We start from the raw sequence: 20,507 nt of genomic DNA on the forward strand, positions 1-20,507 counted from the left end.
TAGGAGCACCGAAACTACTACTCAATTTTTTCTCGTGATGTTCAAAAGCGTAGCGTTCCAGGAAACTCGCTTGTAAATGACAAAGGTTGAATTTGGGAAAGTGCTAAATAGTTGTGGGTCCTGCATATACGCCCAACATTCAATCCCACAAAACAACGTCGGCACAGCCTTACCGAAACTTTAAAACTACATTATGCATTTCTACGCTTGCGTACAAAGCCATCCATACGCACAAGTATACTGCACGAGACGTTTTGTGTCGAAATGGCGGAGGGTTGAAGCACCTGGGGTAAGCTGGTGCACGGGTCTTTTCGTGGCGTGAGGCAGGTACATACTCATTATTTTGCAGCCATTTTGACAGGCAACCTGGAAGGTTAGGTTTGGAGAAGTGGTGCAAATTAGGGAGACGTAGGCAGCAGGATTTTGCTAAAGCCGTGTCTTGTATTTGACTGGGTACTGAAATTCACCATGGTTTTCTTCCTAGTGAAGCGGGTAATGAAGGTGAAGTTCACAGTGTAGCTACTAAGACCAGAACATACCATTATTTGGTACTTGGTATCAGGCGTCCAATGATTAATTCTGACTGGTTCAGTATATGAATTAAGGTACATTCCTAAGTCCAGAGAGTAAATAGCAATTGGTGCTCTGAATGGCTCTCGGGAAACCGTCTCAATATTCTGTTATTAATATTGAATAGCGATTCTTTCCGATCTGATTTTTTCTATCGATACTTCTTTTAATCTAGGGTATCAAATACTATAGCTTGGCGCCGTTTCAAAATACCAAGGCTTATTGGTTGCCCTGCTTACTTACTGTCCTATTCACCGACTGCCCTGTGCGCTCACATGTCATCCACCTAAAGATAACATAGCAAGACATGAACCAATTGATGTACCTAATTGGATGTAAAAATAAGGAAGCTGAACCACCAACTGTACTCTTTTTACTTCATCCTGACTTGCAGTACTACCATCTTGTGCTTCTCAGTGAGGCCTCAACTACCTCTACTTCCTAAACCATACACGCCACTAAACAAAACGCCCACCAATAACAGCGTTTCCACCCTATTCTACCCTAATAGACATTCCTTATCACCGCCCAGACCCCCAACCTTCCCTTTTCTCTTCCCTTTCTCTTTCATTTCCTTCCCATTGAAAACACGTGACTTCCATCGCTATAAACCTCCATCTCCAAATCACCAAACCAACTACCAAATCCTCACCCCAATCCACCAATCACGGCATGCCATGGGTTCTTCAAGAAGAGGATATTCCCTACGAGCAGCTGCTTTCTCAGGATCCCTATAATGAGTCAAATTGGCTCGAATACGCAGAAAACACTCTAGACAAACACCACAGAGCTGGGATACTCAATAGAGCTACAGCCACCCTTCCAGCATCCACACTTCTATGGAACGCATACTTTGAGACGGCTTTTCACGATAAGACTGCTTTGAAGGGAGCCTACGAGAAGGCTCTTCGGGTTCTTAATACCAGTCCAAGTATATGGAATAAGTACTTGAGACTACTCATTGACGAGAAGAAAGAGCATATAAAGCAGGTGTTTGATTCTGCATTGTTTAACCTACCGACGTTTTACCATGGCGAAGTATGGAAATTGTATTTGGCATATGCGGGAAGCACATCAGGTGAATCTGAAGAGACCATTGCACAGATATACATACAAGCGATCAAGGCCAAGGCATTGGATATTCAGATTCCAGTCAATGCATTCACAGTTATTGATGCTGTGCTACGAAGTGGAAATGCTTCGCTTATACGTGAATTGTGGGGGTTTATCTGGCAGAGACAACTCGGTTCAGATGCACCTAAGCAATTGGCAGATTACCTTCTTCACAGTAAACTGTTCTTGCTGGTTGACGAAGACCTTTTTAACGAACTTTGCGATGATTTTGCTCTACGGCTGCCTACGTTGAAAAGCTTAGTGCTTGTTCGTAAGGCGAGGTACTACGAAGACAGAGATGTTACGAAAGCCAGGTACTTCTACAGCTTGGCGCTTTCTCTGGTTACAACCGCCAGCGACGTTTCCAAAGCATTTAACGAGTTCGTGGACTTTGAAGACTCGCTTTTGGATAGCTTGGACGAGGACGAGCTCGAAACTCGCCTTAATATTCTTGAAACTTTTATAAACAGAAGACCATTCCTTATAAACGACGTCAAGCTTCGAGCAAGCCCAAATAACGTGGACGTCTGGCTTGAAAGAGCCGCTATCTTTGGCAACGATAATGCTGGAAAAATCAAAACCTTAGTGGATGCCCTTATGAACGTTAATCCTTTGGAAGCAACAGGCCAGAAGAGTCTCGTTGACGTTTGGGACGAATACGCTAAAGTCTACCTGGACCTGGGAGATATAAAAACAGCTGTTTTGATCTACTCAAAGGCTGCAAACTCCCAATTTAAGCATCCTCTGGACCTTGCATCCATTCATGTTTCATGGACCGAATCTCTCCTTCAAATGTCTGACGAATCAGCATTGGAACACATTGAAGATGTACTCTTCAACCATGTTCCGCTGAACCATAAGAAAATTAAGCTTTCTCAAGCATCCGTTCCCGTCCAGGCACGAGTCTTTAAATGTACTGAGTTGTGGAAGTTCTACATTGATCTACTCAAAGCTCTTCTTGACGATAAAAACCCAGAGTTTGTCTGGAACAAGCTCCACGCTGCGTATCAGCAGATGCTTGATCTTGAAGTAATCACTTTGGGGCTTATTTTTGACTACGCTAGCTTTTTGAAAGAGCAAAAGTCTCAAGATCGTGCTATGGCGCTTTACGAAGAAGCACTTCGACACTTCCAGGCTCCAGCTGCTCAGTTTGAACTATGGGAGGTTTACTTGAAGGATATTCTCAAGGGATCGGCAAATCTTGAACGAATCAGACACCTTTTTGAGCAGTGTCTTTCGGGTATTCCGCTCCCTGGACATCTTGTTAAGAGCATCTTTGACATGTATATCGCTTTCGAGGAGAAGAATGGACAAGTGATGAAGTCCAGCAAACTCCTTGAAAGAGCAATTGCATACCTTACAGCCGCTTACGATGAGCCAGTGGTGAAGTATACCAAACAAGAACTCAACAAGATCGTTGATGATAAGTTCGACTACCAGCTCCAGCTTTTGACCAGAATTGAAAAGCTCAAAGACCCACAACTCACAAGAACCACTCTTCAAGCTGCCGCCGAAGATGTTCAATATTCAATGCCTCAACTTCTCGAACTTGGCCTTCGGTTTGTCAGGTTTGAAATCTCTCGAAGAGAAATCGTCAGATCCAGGTCGCTTTTCAAGCACTTTGTACTGTTGGGAAACCCAGAATCACATCTATTTGCAGAAATGTGGTCTGCTTGGGAGAAGTTTGAGGTTCAATACGGCGTTGAACAGCTGTTTAAAGAGATGTTAAAGTATAAGAGACAGCTTGCAAGAGAGTTTGTCGAAGTTGAACAAGCAAAACAGGAAGTCAACCCATTGGGCTTCGTTAAAGGAGAAACTAAAGGAGGTGAGATTAAGCCAAAAGCGGTGGAAAACCCAGACGCTATTGACTTGGACATGGATATGTAAAGTTCTATTGTGTATTATATAAACCTGCAAATGAAGTGGAGGACGAAAGTCGTGTTTCAAATGTGTAGTAGAATTGATAAGGGTTCGTTAAAGTCGTTACATTTTGTTGAAGATATCCTTCCACTTGTCAACAAAGGACTCCAAGTTACACGTCTGGTCACTGCTGTTATTAAGCTTGATCGACTTGTTGGATCTCACAAGCTCGGCATAGCTGTTCCAGTTGATATGGTAGTACTTGAAGATGGTAAGAAGGAAACCTTGGAAGATCTTCAGGATGTTCTTGTTCTTGCTCTTTGGCGAATTCGAGTAGATGACGAGCAACTGCAAGAAAATGCCAATCAAGCTCATGGACGAGGACAGCGAGAAGCTTGACTTCATGTCTAGTTCGCTGAAACTTTCAACAGAGTTTGGTCCACTGCTGCTATTGCGTTCTTGTTCTGAAAACTCAGAAGAATGTTTGGCAGAACTGAGTGGGCCAAAAGCTCCCTGTGCAATAATTGGCGTCGATGGTGCACTTAAACTCAAAGGCAACTTGTCGTTCAATTGGATCATAATGTCAAAGAAACTGGTAAAGTTCAAATATTCAAATTCCTGTAAGGATTCAAACTTGCTGAGAATCTTGTATGGCATGCTGGAAGAAGACATCAGCGATAAGTTGGAGAATCTGCCAAAGTATTTGTTAACATCAGCAATCACGTCATCAGTGAGAATGCTCTTGTCAAACATCTCAATCAAAACAAAGATGTTAGCAACAGTCTCGTATGATTGGAACAAGATCAAGAAGACTGGGATAAAGAAAATCTCGTGGTGCTTCTTGAGACCTCCCTCAGACAACGACTTCATGTAAAGCAAGTGTCTGAAGTTGTCCTTAAACTGCTGGGCATCAAACGAAGTCTCCGTAGAAGCTGCTTCAACCATGAATGTGCTGAAGAGCGGTCTTTGAAGAACATCGTTGATGATACGGTCAAATAAGCAGTTCTTATTGGAGATCATCTTGTCCGAAAGCTGAGAGAAGCGTTTTTCAGAACTCTGGTAAGATTCTTGAATCTTGGTAGCAACATCAGAGCCCAAGTTGGTAGTAAGCACCTTCATGAAGTAGTCAAAACGGAATTTGTCAGAAACCAAGGATTCCCAGTTCAATTTACGCAAGTTGACACGTTCATTAGTTAACTTCTTTGTGAATTCCTTTGGCTCGCCGACAGTAACCATCAACTTAAACCAGCTCTGTTGGTTAAGAATGAAAGATTCACACAGACGCTTTCTCGATTGAGTCTGGTTCTTGGTGTTGAGTTCGTAGTTGCTAAGGAATCTGTGGAACTCCTTGCTATGCTTCAGCTTCTCGTTCATGCTCTTAGGAGGCAAGTGGATAGGTCTTGACTGGTCCACGGCGTCTAACTTTTCAGGCGAGAACAAGGATAAATCGTCGACGGATGACTGAGACTTGATATAGTTGGGAAGCTTATAAATCATCTGCTGTTCTCTGGATTCCTTGACAATCTTAGAATAAGACACCGAGCGCTGGTTGTAGAAATCAGAGATGTTCTGGGAAATTTCACCATCATTGTTGAAGGAAAAAGAGTTGTCAAATTCATCAGATTCCTCCTGAATTTCCGTAGGACTTCTTCTAGCAGATCTCTCTTCTTGCTCGTGCATGGTAGGAAGCGAGGTTTCAACCGAAAGGTTCGGATGGCTAAGCTTGCCAGGAAGAGGACAAGGCTTCATGGATGCAGTGTGGTTGAAAGAGCTGAAACGATCGTCGTCTGAGTTCACTAGGTCTTTACGAGACAACGATGAAGACGAAGAGCCACGGCGGCTCATGTAGATCTCAGCGTGGTTCTTAATAACAGGAACGTTGAATACCAAGTCTAAGTCGTTAGGCAAGATTTCGTCATCGTCGTCGTTATCATCATAAAGCTTTTTGCGGAGCTGCTTTCTCTCTTTAGTCTCTTTAGGATTGTAATAGCGTGTTTTCGAACGAGTCAATGAAAAATTCGACGTCAGCGTGTTAACTCTTTGAAGGTTAGGTTTGGGGCCTGGCTTTTGAGGCAAAATGCTGGATGTAGAAGCAGAACGCAACTTAGGGGCTCCTGGACGAGGAGCCAGGGATAAGTCAGATGCAGAGTCTTTCCGTGGGAACACTGGAGGAAGCGGTTTCAGGTGAGAATTACCTGAATATGACGCAGAACGACTTTCTGAACGAAGTGTTATGGTCAGAATAGACGAGTTCATCTGGCCCAACTCGTCAGAAGCTTCATCTGAGGCGTCTTCGATCGTATCGTCACATGGAGTAGGCTTGATATCGCTCTTCTGAGACCCATGAGAGCCACGGTTGGAGCATAGCGAGTTGGAAGTCATGGAGCTTAATCTGGAGTCAGGACAGTCAAACTGGGAGGAGCCATCCAGGGAGGCGTCATCTGAGTGGTTAGACACGGTGGAAACGTCAGCGGCACTATAAGGCCCCGAATACTGACGGAACAGGTCCTGAGAGACCGGGAGCGGGTGGATAGAAGGCTTCTTCGGCGTTTTCACAGGAGCATTATTCAAACTCACAGACGACAGAGAGATCTTCTGGATATAGTATTCGCCAGGTCTTTTCAGCTCGTTAAGCGACGGAAGGGAAGACATCAGACCGACACGTTTGACGGGGCCCGAGCGAGACTTCTTGGAGGAAGCAGGGCCACCGTTCCCGATCGAGATCTCATACAAGTTATGGTCGTTTAGCGAACTGGAGGAGTAGTTGGGATGGTGCATAGCGAAAGGAGGGAGACGGCCCGATTGGGAGTGGCAACCGGCACGGCCTTGGTTAGCGAATGGTAAGGTTTAAAGGATTTGGAAAGGAAAAGGCCTTTTTCCAGGGAGTTTCACGGATGTTTTTGCAAAAAAAAAAAGTGTAGATGGTGGATGTTTGAATCTGAAAAGAAAAGCAAACACAGGGCGGTAGCGGCACGGGTCAGAAAAAAAAAAATAACCTGGTAGCGAAACGAAAGGAAAAAGACTTGAAAGCTTTTTTTCAGCAAGTAGTAGACTTTAAATTTTAGTAAGTTCCTTTTCTTAATTTTCTCCCTGTTTTTGCTTGTGCCAGTTTTTTTTCTGTTGTTTCGTTTCAAAATAACAAAAAACCTCCCAAGGTCTGGAAGCAGGGCAACCAAAATGGCATGGGTGAGGCAGGCAGAATGGAAGGATGTTTCAGCCCGATCCCGCGGTGTACACAGTGGAAAAAAAGGCGAGGGAACGAGAATGAGGCTTGCGAGGAGAGGGTCCAAAAATAGAAGCACCCAGGAATGGACGGATATTCTTTAGAAAAAAAATAATCTGACCATACAATGTGGGGCAGTTGAGGCCAGGGAATCCACTGGAACCATCAAATCTCTCCAAAACCCATAAAATGTATGTTCTTTTGGTGTAGCAATTGAACCATTCCTGCATACACCGCTCAGGCCTCACCACCCCAAAAGGCGACCCACCTCACCGCGGCCGCGCCCCGTCCACCTTTTACCGCCCAAAACCGCGCGAACTCAATGCCCTCCAGCCAAAAAATAAAGCCAAAACACAAACGACAGGCGCGCCAAACAACGACAAAACGCCCCTGCGGTAACACAAAGAAGCCCCAGCCTGGATTGGTTGCGGTGGGGCAAAATAAATAAAAAAAAAAAAAACTTTGTTAACATGGGTAGCCAGAATCTCAAGAACTTTCTTTGTGCGCACCTTCTGTGCATTGACAGCCCAGACGGTTCGGTAGAGCCAGGAAGGTGCCTCAGCTGAATACCAAGGATGGGTCGACTTAGGGAAGTCCTGGCCTTGGCCCTAACATTTGCCCCGTAAACCATTCAATTAATTCCTCTGAGTTCCCCTTCTCTCCGTTTGCGGTGCTCCTCCGTTACCCCCTAAACCTTCTCCTATTGTCGGTTCGCATTGGTTGCTCTTGCTGGCTGCAAATGTCCAATGTCCAACGCTACCTCTTCCCCTGACTTTCTTTGCATCCCCTGGTCCAGTGAAATTTCCTCTCCTCATCGATCTGGGGATCCAGCAACGCCTGTCTCGGGATTTCCTATCTGGTCGCTTGCTTTCCGAGATAACTTAGCCGCCTGCGTTAGCAACTATGCACATTAGGCAATATAGTGGTATACCCCCATCTGGTCGTTGTCTCGTTTGAGGTACTCCTTTTCAATAAGGTCCTCGATACGCTGCTTGATAAGCACCGTCAGCGGCTGGAACCGGCCATGCAATTGTTTCACCAATTCGGCCACAAGTTCGTTGTGGGTGATGGTTTGACGAGATTTCATGATTCTCACCACGGCTGCGTTTACCAAGTGCTTACGGCCTTCTTCGATGTTAGCCTTGACTTCTTCACTCTCTTCGGCCTTCTCGGTCTTCTTCTCCAGTTTCGCTGAGCCCAGAGACACCGTAAGCACCTTGACCTTTGTAGTAGGCAGTTTGAACTTACTGTTGAGCAGGAACCGATCACCACTTTGAATCTCCTTCGACATTGGCACCTTCACCAAAAGACGCAGTCGAGGTGCCACAGCGATCGATTGAAGCTGACGTTTGAGGTCTGCCTCGGGGATATTGGTAAGTTCGAGGATCTCCTCGTATGTAAGCTCTCTCTTTTGGTCAAAGGCAGAAACGGGAGTTTCATCGGGATCGCTCGACTGCGGACCAAATAAGAGCATAATCACACCCGCATAAGTTGAAAGATTGATGTCATATGTTCTCAGCGGGTAAGTGATTCGAAGATCCATCAGACCAAACTTAGGACACCAGAAGAGCGACTTGTTATCGTTTTTCTTACCTGTGAGCCAGTACTCTTCGAATGTCCTGATGGTTTCACGCACCTGGTTAGGCCAGATGAACCCAATTTGGCCGTTGGTGGTAGCAAAACTCTTGTAATCTCTTGTCATACTCTTAGGCCAGTCAGAAACATGGCAGACCTTGAGCTCGAGCTCGATTGTAGAGAGTTTGTGGGAGCCAACATGGTTCTTCCATTCCATTGTCAAGTCGCCAGACAGCTTGACGTCCTTCTTCATCTTGATGATCTTTTCCATGGTTGCACTACCCAATTCTTCACCTAGCTTGGCGATAACAAGTTCCTCAATATCACCATTGTACCTTGCATCAACTCCCAGCACGATCGAAGATGATCCTTTAGAGTTGAGGAATCGCTTGGCGAAATGGTTAGCGTAGTGGGCTTCAAATGCATCTTTATCCTTGATGAACCGAAGGAATGAAATGGCTTTATGGAGAAAGTCTTGCGTTTCGTCCACACTAGCATTCTGGTCCAGAGTAACGCGCTTGGCTCCAGACAGTTTGACAAGCTGTTTGATTTGGGAGTCCATGAATACAGAAAGCAATTCTGGAGCGTTTGTAGATGGAGCAATGGCCAGTCTCTTTGTAGGCTGGTTCGAAGTATTGATGAACTCCCTGAATGCCTCGTAAATGGTATGAGCGATATCGGCATCACCGTTGAAGCAAGTCTTGATGGCCACTGCAAGTTCGTTGTTGAACTCAAGAATCATGTCGATCCATAGCGTAGCGAAAGTGGCAGAACTCGTACTGACAGATACTTTCTTAGGAGGAGCAGCGCTCTGTTGTTGCTGTTGCTGTTGCTGCTGTTCAAGATGCTTCGTAATGAATTCCACAAATTGAAGCCCTGTCTTGATAAGAGCCTCCTTCAAGCGCACCTTCAATAGTTTCTTATCGGGATCCACACGCTCCACGAGAATGTAGAATGTACGAAGCTCATTTAAGCTTTGTGGGAGATGCAGAGCAGACGATGATGTCCCTTTCGAACTGACACTATCCTTGACCCTGGAAACGAGAGGATCTAACCAGAACATAAGACCCTGTTGGGCTGCAGGAAGTAGAACCATCTTGTCAAGACGTTCCTTGATCATGATATTGTTCATCATATGGACAACCTTCACAGAAGTCTTTTGTGGCAAGAGGTATGCAATCCGCTTCTCCTCGTCATTCATAAACTTGAGCGTATCTGCCAAATAACGGGTTCCCAGCATCAGCAGCATGATCTCGTCTGCCAAAGCCAGGTAGAATTGCCGCAGCTGCTCCAAAAATGCTATTTCAAAATGCTCCAGGTAAATACTGTCGCCCACAGGGGCTCCTGGAACAGAAGCAGCCACATTGGGCTCGTCGTTGGTAAGCATCTCAAACATGGCAAGTATCTGTTGGAGATACAGTCTAGTAGTAATAACCTGGCCTCTTCTAGCCTTTGTAATCTCGTCAATGACAATCACCACGAGCGTTTTGCACACGTAAAAGTTATTGTGGCGAATAACGTTCATATCAAAGAGCACCACTCCCATATCATACACCAAGAGCTTACGGCACTCCTTCACGTAAACCCTGTTCAAGTACATGAGCACGTCGCTGATAAACTTCATCAGCTGTAGATGCTCGGCCCATTCGGCCACTGCCGCCTTAAGGAAATCTTCTTTCCATGTCATCTTGAATGTTCTCGCTTCAGTGATCTTCACCAACTCTCGTTGTCTCTCTCTCAAATGCACCCCAATAGCGCTGGCCACGTCATTGTACAATCTCTCTCCAAACTTCTTAAGCACTAAAGTATACGCTTTTCGATAAAGCTGCTCGTACAGCAAGTTGGAGACGTTCTTATGCTGGATCTGAGCGATCGCGTTCGCCAAAAGGCCCCAGGAAGCTTCATAGTCGACCTGGGAGTCTGCCGAGTTGGCTCCTCCTAATACGGAGATTTTTCTCGGGGCTCTGATTTTCGTCCTTTTCTGTCCAGCTGGAATCATGGCGTGAAAGGACGGCTTATATGGGTTTGGCGTTTGCAGTTGATCGAGCTTAGACCGATATGGCGGAGAGTGCACCCGTACACCCGCTATGCTAAGGCGATGATGATGGAAGGCCACCAGGAGGTGAAGGAAGGCTAAGAGGAGGGGAAGAGGGAAGGAGGGTATAAAAGAAGTTGGAAGCTTCTTAGGATGAGTCATTATTTTTTGTTAATTTGCTTTCCTTGTCCTTGGGGTGTTTTTGGCCCCTCAATGGTGGAGTGAACGTGTATTTTGGATAGTTCTCAGGCAGAGGTAGATGGGGAATTGATGAATGTAGAATTTGGCTGAAAAGTGAGGGTCTTGGGCTCTATAATTATGGAGAACGTGAATTTTGTTTGAAATAATCTTCTGTTGGGTAAGTTTTAGAGGTTTATAGGTGTTGAAGGTGTTCTGGAGGGCACAAGAAAGCATCAGTAGGGAATGGTGTCGCTTCAAAGATTGGTCTTTAACTTCATACAGTTAATACAGTTGGTAGACTTGTTAGGGAAGGGGGAAGTGATCAATTTCCTTGATGATGTCCGGCGGTTCCGTTTCACTAGTACCGGTCTAACCTTCTGCTTTAGCAGTTCCAATAAGCTCGATCTATGATTAACTCATGGGCTATTCTATATAGAGAAACAGGTCTTAGTAGCTTGATTTTCTTTTTTTTGGCTATTCATGAAAAGCATTGGAACGATTCAACGGAATTGTTGTTTTGCAAGAAAGATCAGCTACTATAAGAGAATAAAGAGATGAGTTGGTTAGACCGTCCTTAGCAACACTTGACTGTCTTTCAAATCTACCAATAACAAAATCGTCTATATAAACAGATTTCAAAAACCAACCTGATCTTTCCCTGAAATGAAAAGAGCAAGAGTATCTTATCTTTCCCAGTGATAAGCCTTAGCCTTACAGTCTTATCTTATCTCTCATTCCGATTTACTCTTGGAAGAACCAAAAACTCAATCTTTCACATATCCCCAGCTTTTCCATAAACCAAGATTTTCGCCTTTTTTTTTTCACTTTTTCACTTTTTCTACTTTCCAAAATTTACAATATTCCACAAGTCCCCACAATTTCCACACTCTTTCTCTATACATTTTTCGCAGCCTTGGAATTCGCAGCCATTCAGTCATGCGACCGAAAGGTGCCAAAAAGACGTCACTTTTACAAATCACAAAAAATAAAATAAGAAAAACATAAAAAATAAATAAACCCAAAACATCTCTTCATTCTCTTAACGACCACCCTTTTTAGCCCACCCTCTCATTTTCCAAAAGCCCAAAACAGCCCATGTTCATGCCCCTCTGACTCTTTTTCCAGATTATGACTTATTTCCCCGCCGTGATTGGCCCGCGCCGCCCGCCGGTACCGGCCCGGTTCAGGCCCGCTGACGGACCCCGCGAAAAATTCACCCACTCATCAAATATATATGACCAACCCACCATCCACTCTCCACTTCCTTCTTCACAGAAAAAATGCCTATTTCCGATTCCCCCAAGACCCTCTACGACAAGGTCTTTGAGGACCACATTGTTCACAAAGATGAAAGCGGTTCCTACCTTCTTTACATTGATCGTCATCTCGTTCACGAGGTGACATCGCCCCAGGCTTTTGAAGGCCTTAAAGATGCTGGCAGAAAAGTCAGAAGAACTGACTGTACTCTTGCCACTGTCGATCACAACATTCCTACGGTGCCACGTACGAACTTCAAGAACGTCGAGACGTTTGTGGAGCAGGAAGACTCCAAGCTTCAAGTGATGACTCTAGAACAGAACGTCAAGGACTTTGGCGTCACCTACTTTGGCATGACCGACGACCGTCAAGGTATCGTGCACGTTATTGGTCCAGAGCAGGGTTTCACTCTTCCGGGTACTACTATGGTGTGTGGTGACTCGCATACGTCGACTCATGGTGCTTTTGGCGCCTTGGCTTTTGGTATTGGTACTTCTGAGGTGGAGCATGTGTTGGCTACCCAGACGATTATCCAGGCCAAGTCTAAGAACATGAGAATTAGTGTCAACGGTGATTTGCTGCCGGGCATCACTTCTAAGGATCTTGTTTTGCATGTTATCGGTGTCATTGGTACTGCTGGTGGTACTGGATGCGTTATTGAGTTTGCTGGCACTGCTATTGAAGCTCTTTCCATGGAAGCCCGTATGTCCATCTGTAACATGTCTATTGAAGGTGGTGCTCGTGCTGGTATGATCAAGCCAGACGAAATCACCTTCAACTACCTTAAGGGCCGTCCTTTGGCTCCTAAGGGTGCTGAATGGGAAAAGGCTGTCAAGTACTGGAGCACTTTGCACAGTGACGAGGGCGCCTATTTCGACTACGACATCAACATCAACGCCGCCGACATTGTTCCAACCATCACTTGGGGTAACTCTCCCCAGGACGCCTTGCCAATCACCGCCAAGGTCCCAGATCCAGCTAACGTCGATGATCCAATCAAGAAAGCTGGTATGGAAAGAGCTCTTGCATACCAGGGCCTCACGCCCAACATTCCTCTCCAGGAAATCAAGATCGATAAGGCCTTTATTGGTTCATGTACGAATTCCCGTATTGAAGACTTGAGAAACGCTGCCAGAGTTGCCAAGGGCCACAAGAAGGCTGACAATGTCAAGTTGGTGCTTGTGGTGCCAGGATCTGGTCTTGTCAAGCGCCAAGCTGAGAAGGAAGGTCTTGATAAGATCTTTGAGGCTGCTGGTTTCTCGTGGAGAGAGGCTGGTTGTTCCATGTGCTTAGGTATGAACCCAGATATTCTTGATCCAGAGGAGAGATGTGCCTCTACTTCCAACAGAAACTTCGAGGGTCGTCAAGGTGCCAAGTCTAGAACCCACTTGATGTCTCCAGCCATGGCTGCCGCTGCCGCTATCACTGGCCACTTCACTGACATCAGAGACTGGGACTACGACACTTCCGATGAGCCAGCTATGCAAATTGACTCTTCTGGCCCAGAAGACCAGGAGTTGCAGGACGCCGTCTACGATCACGAGAAGCAGCCTCTTGAATCCTCCGAATCCCTTGCGGACGACAGACTTAATGACATTCCTCAGGAACAAGAAGCTTCTCTCACCGTGGACGAGTCAGCTCCAAAGTCAGCTCCTGCTGGCATGGACAAGTTCACTGTTCTTTCCGGTATCACTGCTCCTTTGGACAAGGCCAACGTCGACACAGACGCTATCATTCCAAAGCAGTTCTTGAAGACCATCAAAAGAACCGGTCTTAGTAAAGGTCTTTTCTACGAATTGAGATTCAACAAGGATGCTCAAGGTAAGGACGTCGAGACCGACTTTGCATTGAACGTGGAGCCTTACCGTCAAGCCGAAATCTTGTTGGTCACTGGTGACAACTTTGGTTGCGGTTCTTCTCGTGAGCACGCTCCTTGGGCCTTGAAGGACTTTGGCATCAGATGTATGATTGCCCCATCTTTTGGTGATATCTTCTACAACAACTCGTGCAAGAACGGCTTGTTGCCTATCAGATTGCCTCAGGAGGTGATCAAGGAGAAGTTGTACCCATTGGCTGTTGCCGGTAAGAAGCTTACTGTGGACTTGCCCCAGCAGCAGATTCGTAACGGCGAAACCGACGAAGTCTTGGTGGACCACTTTGACATCGAAGAGTTCAGAAAGCACTGCATTGTCAATGGTCTTGACGACATTGGCTTGACCATGCAAAAGGAAGAGTACATCCGCAAGTACGAGGAGAAGAGAAGAGACAAGTTTTCATTCTTGGAGGGCGGCTCCAAGCGCATCACCCCAATCCGTGGCGCTAAGAAGTCCAAGTTTGGCCTCAAGACCCAGGAATGGTAGTTATTGCATTTACAGGTATACCTACGAATATTTATTAATCACGAGCTGCAGTTGTAGAACACAAGCTAATCGTAGAGTCAAGATTGGCCGGTAGGCTTTTGTGGTATTTGGTAACCCGACGAAAGTACCACAAAAGTAACGCTAAGCCAAGATCTGGTAGAGATTCTGTTAATACCGAACTCTTGACCGAGTTACCACCGAACTCTTGACCGAAGTCACCGAGATCCGCCGAAACATCGTCAGTGGTGAAAACGCTAGCGGTGGAAGATAATACGCATCGTGGGCTATTTATGTTAGCGGTCCAGGAAGTCACAGTGAGATACTGGTGAACCAAGGGCATTCAAAGGGAAGAGAAGGCAAATTAAAGAGACTACTTTGGCTCCAAGTATATTTTTTTGGGTTTCAACGGAAATGGAACTCGGAGTGGGGCCGTTGTGATCTTCGGTGGAGATTACGAGATGGAATAATATTGGGCAGTATCTGCAACTAACATCAACAGAAATGGGTTTGGAGAAGAAACAAATGAAAAAAAAAAAAAAAAAAAAAAAGAAATGACGTTTTGGTGATCTGTTGGAGTGGTCTTTGGGGAAGTCAGTTCATGTTGACTCTTCTTGGTTGGATGGTACTGATGAAGTGCATTTTGCAGCCATTCACTTTTTGACGTACATGGAGATCTGGGAAGCCTAACAGACTTAATGTTGATAAGCGTAGGCCAGTTAAACCCCAAAAAGAGTCACATTCCTTAAAATCACCATTTAGTTCCAGATCTGGTTCTAGGGTACTTGCTTCAGCACTAAGTACCATGCACTGAGCCACGCACCATCTCCCACCTCCCTCTTCCAACGCAAACATATATGTATACATAGATTTATATATATATATATACATAACATAAAACACCACAAATTACGATATGTACCCACCCACATTCTTCTAAATACTCTTCCTCCTCAACCCACCATCTCCCTCCCCAGCTTATCTCCCACGTCTCTCGTCCACCTCAATCCCCCAGCCGGTGCTTCTTGGCCTTCCCCGCCGATGCCAAATACCACAAACCCAACCACCGCCACCTTTTCCACCCCTGCCACCAACCTTGACCTACCACTACTTAACAACCTCTCACGTCCATCTTCCACACTCCATCCACCTACCATCCTCATCACCTAACCACCAAATTGGCTGCAAATTACCGGCAAACACAATGGCCGAAATACCCTTTTCCTGCACACAACTACCCACACCGAGGCAGATGCAGCCTCAGTCCCACGGAAAATATCCCCCCAGATAAGCTTTCCGCGTTTACTGTTCCATGCATTTATAAAGCGTGAAAAATCCCCCTCGCTTTGCTTCCCACCCACACTTTTACATCCACAAATGGGAAAACAAAACCAGAAGGGCGTTCACATTCAGCCCAACGTGATCTCAGATCCCACGACTGGAACGGCTGGAGTGTTTGTGGGAGATATTGCTGCCGAGGATGGAAGCTTGATTAATGAATCTGACTCTTCTACTGGATACGGTTCGGTGGATGCGTCCAAGACTACTGAGTCTAAGTATGCTCTTCCAAACGCCCAGCTTTATACGGTGATTACGTGTTTGTATATGGCGTCGTTTTTGGCTGCTTTGGATACGACGGTGGTGACGACGCTTTTGACGGTGATTGCTTCTGAGTTGGATGCGGTGGAGAACATTTCATGGATTGCAACTGCTTACCTTCTTTCGTGTTCGGCGTTCCAGCCGTTGTACGGTAAGTTGTCGGACATTTTCGGCCGCAAGAGTCTTCTTGTGTTGTGCTGTGTGTTTTTCGCCGTGGGCTGCTGCCTCTGTGTTACTGATAACCTTTGGATTCTTGTTCTTGGAAGGTTTGTCACTGGTTGGGGTGGCTCAGGGCTCACAACCTTGGGCACCATCACCATGTCTGACCTTATTCCTTTAAGAGATAGAGGTCTTTACCAAGGATTGGCTAATATTTTCTTTGGTCTTGGTGCTGCTTCTGGTGGTGTGCTCGGTGGCTTGATTGCAGACTTGTTTGGCTGGAGATGGGTGTTTATCTTGCAAGTGCCATTGGCAATTATTGTCGGTGTGGCTATTTATTTCAACCTTACGCTTCCAGCAGGTTCTCCAGGTTTGGGAGCTACCGGATCTGATTTCAAGGAGAAACTCAGAAGAGTGGACTTCATCGGCTCTTTCTTCCTTGTCACTTCCTTGATTCTTATCTTGATTGGTGCATCTATGGGCGGTAAACAGCTTGCCTGGGGCTCCACTTCGCTTATTCTGATCATGGTCGTCGCTGGCGGTTTCTTGGTGGCTTTTATCTACTACGAGAACAGCCATGCTGCCGAGCCTATTATTCCAGTCAAGATCATCGTGGAACGTACGGTTTTGTCGTCTTCCTTGGCTAACTGGTTCTACACCATGGGTTTCTTCACCTACTTGTTCTATATCCCACTTTACTTCCAGATCGTCATGGATATGACCGCCACCCAGAGTGGTACCAGACTTATCCCCAACTTCTTTGCCGTTTCCATCGGTTCTGTTGGTGCTGGTTTGTACATGAAGAGAACTGGTAGATACTACATGCTTACTGTGCTTGTTGGTGTGGTTGCACTTATTGGCGTGGTCAGAATCTTAGCCCTTACAGACAACATCTCGTTGCTTCTGCAGTTCACTTTGTTGCTTCCTCTTGGTTTCGGTTACTCGGGTATTTTGACCGTCACCTTGCTTTCCCTTATCGCTGCTGTCCCACTCAAGTACCAGGCATGTACCACCTCCATCCAGTATACCTTCAGAGCCACCGGTTCTACCTTGGGTGTTTCCATTGCCAGTGCTATTTTCCAGACCGTCACCGAAAGCAAGCTTTCTTCAACCATCCATAGTGTAGTGAAGGACCCAGAATTGGCTGAGAAAGTGTTACGCAGAGCCTTGGAAAACACCAACTACGCCAAGGAAGTGGCCCCAGAAGTTGGAAGAGTGATCAGACAAGCCTACGACACTGGTTGTCATGGCGCTTTCGTCTTCAGTGGTTTAATGATCCTCTTGGGATACATTTCGTCTTTGTTCATGAGAGAGCACGTCCTTCACTCCTCCATTGACCGTGATTGATAGACATACGGGGCAACCACAAGGAAAAAGAGGTTTTTCCGGACCCCATAAAACCCAATAAACGTAAATATAAACTTTAAGAGATAGAATGACTTGTACTCATGCTTACGCTGGCCAGCCTCTATTGGTTACATATTGCGCACTGCCTAAAACTCAAGTAATACTACATCGCATCTTACACTATCTTTCTTTAACCTCCTACAATTCGCCCCAAAACCAGTATATAAGCTACTCCTTATGCCTCCTAGAACGCCTGTAAGGACACTTTTCACGTCCAGGTTCCTTAACAAGAACGGGGACCCGGCCCTCTTGGCTAACGCCTTGGGCCTACTATCACCCCGGAAACATGAAATCAACAAAACGCCAAACTATAAACCGCTGATCTTTAGACACTTCCAGAAGGGTGACGTTGCTGAAAACTATGCTGAAATCAAGCGGGAGCTTCTTCCCGAGATGTCCATGCCCCAGTTCACTGACCATACAAAGCAGTTGAACTTCTTGATTCTGGATCTCCAGGCAGCAGGGACGAAACTGCCTTCGAAAGCGAGAGATGCCCTGGATAAGAATATGCTAAAACATGTGCTGGCGCTTACAAACGAAGATGAGCTTATAGACCTTCTTTGCTTGTCTCTACAACAAAACAAGCTTACATTTCCGCTACTCACACGGTTTTTGCTAAATAAGCACTTGACTTTGCTCCACAGACTCCCGTTCAACATAGACAACTTGGATAGGAGTTTGCTTCGGAAGAACGGGTGGACTCAGCAGAACTTTATGGAGTTTAACGTGGTGCTCATGAAGAAGTATAACGATTTGAAGAAGCCTATTCTGGTGGTGAAGATCTTGAGACTGAATTTTGAGGAGGTCTTCTTGCCACTTATTCAGCTGAGACTCTTGCTGCCGTTCTATGAACGTATAGTGTGGCGCTTTTACTTTGAACACTACAGACAACTACTGCATCCCGAGAGAGACGAGCATTACTACGTCCAATCGCTTAACAATGTTCGGTCGACTTTCAGTATATGGGAGTCGTCGTCCAGAAATAATGACCTTATCCTTAGAACTGCTATGAAGGTACACACCAAGTTGAGTCCATTGCAGAAGGCCTTCATTCAACTCTGTACTTCAGGGCCTGTTCAGGAAGTAGTTTCCAAGCAGCTCGAATGGAACCGCTCTAAGCTTCTTGCTGAGCTAAAGAAGATATCCATCAGATGTAAGGTGGCCAACGTGGGCTCAGCCAGTGCTTCAGATAGTGTTGCAACCAGAGCTCACATGTACTCTCTTATTAATGCTATGGATAGCTTGATAAAGCGGGAGTTCCCTAACTGGGAAGAGATCAAGGATTTGGCCAACGTCATGGACATGCTCGTATCTGTACGTCTGGAAATGGCCCAGGCTGGACCAGAAGTGGAGAATGGCATGATCCTAGCATAGGCCAGCGATGCTAGAAGAGCCTAGACAATACGATAAAAATAATGAATACATGATTAAACGAGAGATGGTGTTGGGCGGGATAAGAGCCCCAATAGCTGACCAACAAGGCAGGAAAACCTCCGCCCCCCTTCAGAATAATAAAAAGTAATACTCTCGTAGTCACTGAACTACTTGAGCCTCGCCCTCTTCCAGGCGGTGCTCCAGTATCTGTTCAACTTCCATTCTTGGAGTCATTAAATGGCTATGATGCATAGCTACAAGCTATAAATCACCAGAATGATCCCATACACCAATTAAACACCTTTTATGAATTTTAAACAACATTTTCCTCCCTTTAAATCCACCCCTCTTTATCCCCATTCCAATCTACGATGTTCTCTCGATCGCCTTGGGGTTTCTGAAATACCCGCAAAACGCTGGAGTTGCGTTAGCACAAACCACCACTTACCTCTTTTGCTTCCTATATCTACCCAATTGCTGCTTTGCCTTGACGAAGGCGCCATATTTCTAATTATTTTTTGCTCTATCCAATTTCTATATCAACAGCCTGTTCCCGCCCTTTGTTCTTCAGTATCATCTTCCAATGCTGTATCCTACAAATACCAATATGATGTTCAATCTTGACTCTATTCCAGCTTTTGAGTTCTACGACGAAGACACCTTTGTCGATAGCCCACCGCCTGCCAATACTCCTAAGAGTCCTCAGGAAGAGGAAGAGTATGAAGAGAAGGGTGAGCCAGAGTTCAGACTGCTTGAGGAATACGTCAGGGACACATTTCCTTCTTTAAGGCAAGGAATGCTCCCAAGACAAGTAGAGGAGGCGCCTACTATTAGGCAAGCGCCGCTGGCTTATGCCCCTCAAAATATTCCAATTGCTCCTGTTGTTCAAGCACTGGTTCCTCATTTCGACCCTCCTCCATATCCTCCTCCAGGATATGAACCAAAACCAGCACAGCTGCTTCCCAAGGCCAAGGTGGAGGAAAGCTCTGTTCCATCTTTTGACGACTTTGACGTCCAGTTATCTGCGGTGCTTGAAGAAATGGAACAGGTCAAGCAGGCTTTGGTAGTTAGCGCTCCAAACCTCCAGCCCATTCCAGAACCTATTCTGAAACAGAACTTACAGAAGCTTCTGCCTGAAGAAGAGGTGGCGCTGTTTAAGGATGACACGTTTCTGTTGCGTGCATCTCCAGATGGAACAGAGTCGTCTGTTTCGAGACAAGCCAGTGTTCCATTGAACATTGACTCCAACTATACGTACCGTAATGGAAACGTACACCCAATGTGGGAGACCAATAATGTCTGGCAGGCAAACACTCAAACATGGCTGGAGTCTACACAGCTGCTGGAAAACTACGGAAAGCCAATCTTCTACAACAACCCGTACTGTCAGGCTCCACCTTCGTTGTTCAGTGATCCACTGGAAGACTTTGGCAACAATGTCTTTGATACTACTAATGTCCAGCCGTTGGAATCGGATTCTACAAGGCAGTTCAAGAGAAGTCGGGGTGAGTATGACTATGATGCTTATAACCAGAATGATCCTTTTGGGTACTTTGGAGCTCCTACTGAGTATGGAATCGTGAATCCCACTGAACAGCCCAGCAGTTTCATGGATGACTTTTACGAGTCATACAGAGAAAATAAGAGAAGCAAGTGGCTTAATGGATGACTGGATAAAGAGTTTAGGAATAAAAGGTTATTAAGGGAATGAAGAGTAGGAAGGTAGCTGGTGTAGAATGACTTGTGTGACATAGACGGGAACTTAAGGGCAATGAATGGTAGGAAGGTCTTACAGGTC

The 20,507-nt window shown here is 45.7% G+C and overlaps 7 protein-coding genes across 7 annotated transcripts; 5 read left to right on the top strand and 2 right to left on the bottom strand. All coding sequences in view use genetic code 12, as the record gives it.

Moving 5' to 3' along the window:
* Positions 1-1,242: 1,242 nt before the first annotated feature.
* Positions 1,243-3,570, top strand: CXQ85_003887 (mRNA splicing protein; the record flags this gene model as incomplete). The annotated part of the gene is made up of 1 exon (XM_025487521.1): positions 1,243-3,570. One exon carries the CDS (start codon positions 1,243-1,245, stop codon positions 3,568-3,570), a length of 2,328 nt encoding a protein of 775 aa, XP_025344537.1.
* A 96-nt stretch (positions 3,571-3,666) lies between these two features.
* CXQ85_003888 (uncharacterized protein) lies at positions 3,667-6,321 on the bottom strand (the record flags this gene model as incomplete). Its single annotated transcript, XM_025487522.1, has 1 exon — positions 3,667-6,321. The coding sequence occupies one exon, from the start codon at positions 6,319-6,321 to the stop codon at positions 3,667-3,669; it is 2,655 nt and encodes an 884-aa protein (XP_025344538.1).
* Positions 6,322-7,676: 1,355 nt separating this feature from the next.
* CXQ85_003889 (cullin) lies at positions 7,677-10,340 on the bottom strand (the record flags this gene model as incomplete). The annotated part of the gene is made up of 1 exon (XM_025487523.1): positions 7,677-10,340. The coding sequence occupies one exon, from the start codon at positions 10,338-10,340 to the stop codon at positions 7,677-7,679; it is 2,664 nt and encodes an 887-aa protein (XP_025344539.1).
* A 1,496-nt stretch (positions 10,341-11,836) lies between these two features.
* On the top strand, positions 11,837-14,173 carry LEU1 (3-isopropylmalate dehydratase; the record flags this gene model as incomplete). The annotated part of the gene is made up of 1 exon (XM_025487524.1): positions 11,837-14,173. The coding sequence occupies one exon, from the start codon at positions 11,837-11,839 to the stop codon at positions 14,171-14,173; it is 2,337 nt and encodes a 778-aa protein (XP_025344540.1).
* Positions 14,174-15,547: 1,374 nt separating this feature from the next.
* CXQ85_003891 (uncharacterized protein) lies at positions 15,548-17,275 on the top strand (the record flags this gene model as incomplete). The annotated part of the gene is made up of 1 exon (XM_025487525.1): positions 15,548-17,275. One exon carries the CDS (start codon positions 15,548-15,550, stop codon positions 17,273-17,275), a length of 1,728 nt encoding a protein of 575 aa, XP_025344541.1.
* A 237-nt stretch (positions 17,276-17,512) lies between these two features.
* CXQ85_003892 (uncharacterized protein) lies at positions 17,513-18,709 on the top strand (the record flags this gene model as incomplete). Its single annotated transcript, XM_025487526.1, has 1 exon — positions 17,513-18,709. The coding sequence occupies one exon, from the start codon at positions 17,513-17,515 to the stop codon at positions 18,707-18,709; it is 1,197 nt and encodes a 398-aa protein (XP_025344542.1).
* A 583-nt stretch (positions 18,710-19,292) lies between these two features.
* On the top strand, positions 19,293-20,378 carry CXQ85_003893 (uncharacterized protein; the record flags this gene model as incomplete). Its single annotated transcript, XM_025487527.1, has 1 exon — positions 19,293-20,378. One exon carries the CDS (start codon positions 19,293-19,295, stop codon positions 20,376-20,378), a length of 1,086 nt encoding a protein of 361 aa, XP_025344543.1.
* Between the last annotated feature and the right edge of the window lie 129 nt (positions 20,379-20,507).

This window comes from Candidozyma haemuli (genome assembly GCF_002926055.2).
Source record: "Candidozyma haemuli strain B11899 chromosome Unknown F_2014730914, whole genome shotgun sequence".
In the NCBI taxonomy this organism is placed as follows: Eukaryota; Fungi; Ascomycota; class Pichiomycetes; order Serinales; family Metschnikowiaceae; genus Candidozyma; species Candidozyma haemuli.